A 7,509-nucleotide genomic window follows, 5' to 3' on the forward strand; every position below is an offset into this window, starting at 1 on the left:
ACGAAGTGGCTGGGGAGAGGGAAGTCTGGGCTTCCCTGCTTAGGCTGCTGCCCCCGCGACCCGACCTCGGATAAGCGGAAGAAGATGGATGGATGGATGGATGAAAAAAACAAAAGACAAAAATAGATACCTAAATCACTTCAAATGTTTGTTTTTTTATTACACATTAATTCAAGGGCTTTTGTACTCTTAATCATTCTCGAAGATTTGATTGTTAATCGTAACATTCTAACAAGAAATGCTAACACACAAAAATGTTATTTTAACGCAGACGAACTCTCGCGCGATGTTCCGACGTCATCAGCCAGCGACGTCGTCTACGGCGCCAAACCCCGCCATTGCTGAGCCGCCGCAAAAAATATCTCTTTGTTGTTCCTTTTTTTATGCTTTTATCCGCACACGTCTGCGACATTAAGAGCGACGAACGACGCATTCTCGGTGTTGGCGGACTTAAACCAACACCATTTATTCGCTCACGCAAAAGATTTACGTCGTCAAGCGTGAGTTTGCGGGGGAGAGAAAATGTGCAAAATCCAAAAGCTGAGGGATTTGGTGGATCAGCGACTCAACGCCGCCGTGGAAGAAATATTTGGTGTGTTTAAAAGAATCATCGCGGAGTACGAGGAGGAACTTTCGAGAACAAAGGAGCAACTGGACGCTGTGAGGTCTGTGGATTATAGGCTCCACAAAGGAGGTTTGTGTGTTTCATTTAACGCTTCAGGGACGTCCTCAAATAGTGGGGCGGGCACGTAGACATGGTGGGTAGTGTGGGGGTGGGGCGACATCCATCCATTTCCTACCGCTTGTCCCTTAGCTGCAAAATATTTTCATTTTCATTGGGGTGCCTAACATAATATTTGTATTTTATTTATTTATTTTCGTACCCCGCTTTCCGCCCTAATACAGCTGAGATTGGCTCCAGCGACCACAAAAGGGACAAGCGGTAGAAAATGGATGGATGGATGAAGTTTATTTAGAACATGAACACATCTCCAGTATATTACATCAGTGGTTCTCAACCTTTTTTCCAGTGATGTACTTTTTTTTTTTATTCAAGTACCCCCTAATCAGAGCAAAGCATTTTTGGTTGAAAAAAAGAGATAAAGAAGTAAAATACAGCACTATGTCATCAGTTTCTGATTTATTAAATTGTATAACAGTGCAAAATATTGCTCATTTGTAATGGTCTTTAACTATTTGGAAAAAAAGATATCAAAATAACTAAAAACTTGTTGAAAAATAAACAATTGATTCCATTATAAATAAAGATTTCTACACATAGAATTAATCATCAACTTAAAGTGCCCTCTTTGGGGATTTTAATAGATTAGATTTGATTAGATAGTACTTTATTTATTCCGTCAGGAGAGTTCCTTCAGGAAAATTACAATTTTCAGCACAATCCCATTCAACATCAGACAAACATTAAAGGGAGACAGAACAGGATCGCTGACGGGTCTGCCGGCTTCCAGCGCCCCTTACAAAAAAAGATGACATACACGTAAACAAGGGGGGGAATGGGAGAAAAAAATAGAAGATTAAAATAAAATTTTAAAAAATCAGTCTTAGCCTGGGCCCTGGAGAGGGGGTGCAGACTGAGGCCAAGGGGAAAAAAACAACAACTCATAGCCATAGTACTCAAACATCAAAGAACACATAGGACATTAAAGACATTAAAGCAGCAGATAATAGAGATCCATTTGGATTTATGAACTTAATTCTGAAAATTTCTTCACAAAAAAAATAAATCTTTAACATCAATATTTATGGAACATGTCCACAAAAAATCGAGCTGTCAACACTGAATCTTGCATTGTTGCATTTCTTCTCACAGTTTATGAACTTACATTCATATTTTGTTGAAGTATTATTCAATAAATATATTTATAAAGGATTTTTGAATTGTTGCTGTTTTTAGAATATTTTCAAAAAAATCTCACGTACCCCTTGGCATACCTTCAAGTACCCCCAGGGGTACGCGTACCCCCAATATTGTTCATTTGTAGTGGTCTTTCTTGAACTATTTGGAAAAAATATATATAAAAATAACTTAAAACTTCCATCCATCCATTTTCTACCGCTTATTCCCTTTTGGGGTCGCGGGGGGCGCTGGCGCCTATCTCAGCTACAATCGGGCGGAAGGCAGGGTACACCCTGGACAAGTCGCCAACTTATCGGAAGGCCAACACAGATAGACAGACAACATTCACACTCACATTCACACACTAGGGCCAATTTAGTGTTGCCAATCAACCTATCCCCAGGTGCATGTCTTTGGAAGTGGGAGGAAGCCGGAGTACCCGGAGGGAACCCACGCATTCACGGGGAGAACATGCAAACTCCACACAGAAAGATCCCGAGCCTGGGATTGAACCCAGGACTGCAGCACTTTTCGTATTGTGACATAATATTTTTATTTTATTTATTTATTTTAGTACCCCGCCTTCCGCCCGAATGCAGCTGAGATAGGCTCCAGCGACCCCAAAAGAGATATCCGTCCATCCATTTTCTACCGCTTATTCCCTTTTGGGGTGGCGGGGGGCGCTGGCGCTATCTCAGTTACAATCGGGCGGGAGGCGGTGTACACCCTGGACAAGTCGCCACCTCATCGCAGGGCCAACACAGATAGACAGACAACATTCACACTCACATTCACACACTAGGGCCAATTTAGTGTTGCCAATCAACCTATCCCCAGGTGCATGTCTTTGGAAGTGGGAGGAAGCCGGAGTACCCGGAGGGAACCCACGCATTCACGGGGAGAACATGCAAACTCCACACAGAAAGATCCCGAGCCTGGGATTGAACCCAGGACTGCAGGACCTTCGTATTGTGAGGCAGACGCACTAACCCCTCTTCCACCGTGAAGCCCTCAAAAGAGACAAGCGGAAGAAAATGGATGGATGGATGTACTTTATTTTGAACATGGAACACATCTACAGTATATTACATCAGTGGTTCTCAACCTTTTTTCCAGTGATGTACCCCCTGTGAACATTTTTTTAATTCAAGTACCCCCTAATCAGAGCAAAGCATTTTTGGTTGGAAAAAAGAGATAAAGAAGTAAAATACAGCACTATGTCATCAGTTTCTGATTTATTAAATTGTATAACAGTGCAAAATGTAGCTCATTTGTAGTGGTTTTTATTGAACTATTTGGAAAAAAAAGATATAAAAATAACTAAAAACTTGTTGAAAAATAAACAAGTGAGGCAGCACGGTGGAAGAGGGGTTAGTGCGTCTGCCTCACAATACGAAAGTCCTGAGTAGTCCTGGGTTCAATCCAGGGCTCGGGATCTTTCTGTGTGGAGTTTGCATGTTCTCCCCGTGAATGCGTGGGTTCCCTCCGGGTACTCCGGCTTCCTCCCACTTCCAAAGACATGCACCTGGGGATAGGTTGATTGGCAACACTAAATTGGCCCTAGTGTGTGAATGTGAGTGTGAATGTTGTCTGTCTATCTGCAATGAGGTGGCGACTTGTCCAGGGTAAAAACCGCCTTCCGCCCGATTGTAGCTGAGATAGGCACCAGCGCCCCCTGCCACCCCAAAAGGGAATAAGCGGTAGGAAATGAATGGATGGATGGATTCAATTATAAATAAAGATTTCTACACATAGAAGTAATCATCAACTTAAAGTGCCCTCTTTGGGGATTGTAATAGAGATCTATCTGGATTTATCGACTTAATTCTAAACATTTCTTCACAAAAAATAAATCTTTAACATCAATATTTATGGAACATGTACACAAAAAATCTAGCTGTCAACACTGAATATTGCATTGTTGTATTCTTTTTCAGTTTATGAACTTACATTCATATTTTGTTGAAGTATTATTCAATAAATATATTTATAAAGGATTTTTGAATTGTTGCTATTTTTAGAATATTTTCAAAAAATCTCACGTACCCCTTGGCATACCTTCAAGTAATAATAATAATAATAATCGATTAGATTTATGTCCCGCTTTTGTATTGTTGGATACTCAAAGCGCTCACATAGAAGTGGGAACCCATCATTCATTCACACCTGGTGGTGGTAAGCTACATCAGTAGCCACAGCTGCCCTGGGGTAGACTGACGGAAGTGTGGCTGCCAGTTTGGGCCTACGGCCCCTCCGACCACCACCAATCATTCATTCATTCATCATTCACCAGTGTGAGCGACGCCGGGGGCAAAGGATGAAGTGTCCTGCCCAAGGACACAACGGCAGCGATTTGGATGTTAATAGGTGGGAAGCGAACCTGCAACCCCCAGGTTTCTGGCACGGCCGCTCTACCCACTACGCCATGCCGCCCCCTAAATAATAATAATAATAATAGATTTTATTTGTAAAACGCACTTCACGTTGAGCAAACAACCTCAAAGTGCCACAGTGTAAAAAATAGTAATAATAATAATAGTAAAAAGATAATAAAAATAAATAAAATATAAAACTAGAAACAGCCCAATAGCCAGAACCAGCATGCATGTCTATAAAAAGTTTTTTTTTTTAAAGATGGGTTTTTCAGTCTTTTTAAAAAGCATCCACAGTCTGTTGTGCCCTCAGGTGGTCAGGGAGAGCGTTCCACAGACTGGGAGCAGAAAGCCCGGTCTCCCATTGTTCGAAGCTTTGTCCGTGGAGGTTGGAGGAAGTTAGCGTACCCCCATTTGAGAATCACTGTATTACATCACACAATTTCATATCCGTCCTCTTTACATCATGTCCGAAAAGGAGTAGGAAGAAGCAGAGCTTATTTAACCCTACCCCTTTCCCACTTCAGAGCCTTTACAATACATACATTAATTTACTGTCTTCTTTTTGTAACACAATTACATCAGTGATTGATTAATACAGCTTTAGGGTGATATTTAGTTTTTTATAGGAATATAACAGTATTAACATTTCATATCACGGTTATTTTGACCACAATTATCACAGTTATCGGTATTATCACGGAATTGTTGAGTGTGCTCGAAAGTATTCATTACACTGGAATATTTTAGCCAAGTTTAATTTAAAAAATCAAAATAAACACAGTGGTGTGCTAAATTCTTAGAGCACTTGTTAAATATGAAGAAACTAGTGTTTTTTTTGTTCCCAGAGCCTGAATTCCTAAAGTACTGAGAATATTTCACCTCCATGTTTTATCAGTTCTGTCCTTTTTTTTTGTTACAATTTCATTTAATATTTAGTGTGGAACCTTGAAGCCTTGTTCACGAGATCGACTGGCGGATCGGTGCGGTGTTTTCAGTAATGCGGAAGCTGCATCAATCCGTTGTGGTGAAGAAGGAGCTGAGCCGGAAGGCAAAGCTCTCAATTTACCTCATACTGACCTATGGTCATCAGTGAATGATTAATACAGCTTTATGGTGATAGTTCGTTTTTTATAGGAATGTAACGGTCTGAACATTTCATATTACGGTTATTGTGGCCACAATTATCACGGTTATGGGTATTATCACGGTATTGTTGAGTGTGCTGATAAGTATTTAAAACGCATTGAATTATTTTACCCAATTATAAATAAAAATATAAAAATAAACACATACAACACAGTGGTGTGCTAAATTTTAGAGTACTTGTTAAATCTGAAGAAACTGGTGTTTTATTTGTTCCCAGAGCCTGAATTTAAAAGGTACCTAGAATATTACACCTCCAAATGTTATCAGTTCTGTATTTTTTTTTTCATCTGATATTTAGTGTGGAACCTCAGAGCCTTGTTCACGAGATCGACAGGCGGATCGGTGCGGTGTTTTCAGTAATGCGAATTTATCTTCTGTAATCTGCTTGTGTTTTCTCCGTGTGTCTGATGTTTGGCTTTTCCACCGGAATTGTGCCCATATATGGGGAATTAAGGGCGTTTACCGATGCAAATTATGGAATTAAGGGTGTTTACATATGTATATTGGGGAAATAAGGGCGTGTTTAAATGCAATTTATGATAGACACGCACACGCTAACCATTTGGCATTCAGCAACTTAAGAACAGCAGGTGGGAACAGTTTGGGCGTTTAAGAACACGTCATGAAATTGAATAGACTCCTCTTAGGAAATCACTTAGGAAGAAAGATAAGAGAAAAAGTTCGGAACTTATTGCTGAACGGGGTTCCATTGTCTCTAACCATGTTTGCTATGCGTGTGTCCAGCAGATGTCCTGCAGGTGTCAATAAAGACAGAAGAAGAAGAAGAGGTCCCCTCCGAACGGCAGGATTGGAGCTTCAGCGTGGAGCAGGAAGAGCTAGAACCCCCTCACATTAAAGAGGAAGAGGAGGAGCCATGGCAGCAGCTTCAATGGTTAGGGGAGGCTGATGATGAAGATGAAGCTCAGTCTTTACTGTTTCATCACAGTCAATGGGAGGCAGACAGAGGGGGGGAGCTTCTAAGTCATCACATGACAACAGAAGATGATGAAGAGCATTGCGAGGAAATAAACTCAGAACCAGGCAGCCTCTTTGCTCCACTGTCAGACCTGGACGACATGATGTCAGATTCTTCGGAGACCGCCGATCACAGCGATGACACACCGCTGAAGAGTATGAAGGACTCTAAAGCTGATATGAGACATCTCAATGTTGACCAACACTTTGAATGCTCTCAATGCGGTAAAACATTTGGGCAAAAGGGGTATTTGCTCAGACACATGATAACACATTCTGGAAAGAAACCATTCGCTTGCCCATTTTGCGCGAAAAGATTCTTCTTTAAGGATTATTTGACCAGACACATGACGGTACATAAAAGAGAGCACGCAGACGGCAACTTTGCTCCACTGTCAGACATGAACAACGTGGCGTCCGACTCTTCCGTGACCGACCACAGCGAAGACACCAAAGCACCAACGAAGAGTAATAAGGACTCTCGAGGTGATTGGCGACGTCGCACAAAGCGCAAACCCTTTGAGTGCCCTCAATGCCGGAAGACGTTTACCAAAAAGGGTGGCATGATAGTACACATGAGGAAACACAACGAAGTGAAACGTTTCGCTTGCTCGGTTTGTTCCAAACAATTCCTCACCAGAGGGTACATCAACAAACACATGAGAATACACACCGGCGAGAAGCCGTTCCATTGCGGTGTGTGCAATAGAAGATTCACCTTCAAGGAGGGTTTGAGGCAACACCACTGCTCCGGTGACAAAAAACCCGGTCAATGAAGTTTCCGTACTTTTTGTCCACGTGTTGGTTTACTTAGTGTATATGACATCTGTGCTTTAACAAACTATACATACATGGTTTTGGATATATGTAAACAAAATGGAAACATGTTGCCACTGCAGACTAAAATAAATAAATAAATAAATAAATGGGTTGTACTTGTATAGCGCTTTTCTACCTTCAAGGTACTCAAAGCGCTTTGACACTACTTCCACATTTACCCATTCACACACACATTCACACACTGATGGAGGGAGCTGCCATGCAAGGCGCCAACCAGCAACCATCAGGAGCAAGGGTGAAGTGTCTTGCTCAGGACACAACGGACGTGACGAGGTTGGTTCTAGGTGGGATTTGAACCAGTGACCCTCGGGT

At 41.6% G+C, this 7,509-nt stretch overlaps 1 protein-coding gene across 2 annotated transcripts; it reads left to right on the plus strand.

Moving 5' to 3' along the window:
* The first annotated feature begins 298 nt into the window (after positions 1 to 298).
* On the plus strand, positions 299 to 7,283 carry LOC133543517 (zinc finger and BTB domain-containing protein 24-like). 2 transcript variants are annotated; one of them, XM_061888120.1, is made up of 2 exons: positions 299 to 694; positions 6,127 to 7,283. In XM_061888120.1, the coding sequence occupies exons 1-2, from the start codon at positions 523 to 525 to the stop codon at positions 7,131 to 7,133; spliced, it is 1,179 nt and encodes a 392-aa protein (XP_061744104.1). In that variant the 5' UTR covers positions 299 to 522; the 3' UTR covers positions 7,134 to 7,283. The 2 variants fall into 2 exon arrangements, with proteins under 2 accessions (XP_061744104.1, XP_061744105.1); XM_061888121.1 differs by having other exon boundaries at positions 6,130 to 7,283.
* The last annotated feature ends 226 nt before the right edge of the window (positions 7,284 to 7,509 follow it).

Source organism: Nerophis ophidion, linkage group LG26 (assembly GCF_033978795.1).
Source record: "Nerophis ophidion isolate RoL-2023_Sa linkage group LG26, RoL_Noph_v1.0, whole genome shotgun sequence".
NCBI classification, from domain to species: Eukaryota; Metazoa; Chordata; class Actinopteri; order Syngnathiformes; family Syngnathidae; genus Nerophis; species Nerophis ophidion.

What these genes read in the sequence shown, in the direction of transcription:
- LOC133543517 (XM_061888120.1), top strand. Translation starts at nt 523, where the DNA reads ATGTGCAAAATCCAAAAGCTGAGGGATTTGGTGGATCAGCGACTCAAC. An exon ending in TTATAGGCTCCACAAAGGAG is followed by an intron (nt 695 to 6,126) that starts GTTTGTGTGTTT and finishes GCGTGTGTCCAG; the next exon opens with CAGATGTCCTGCAGGTGTCA.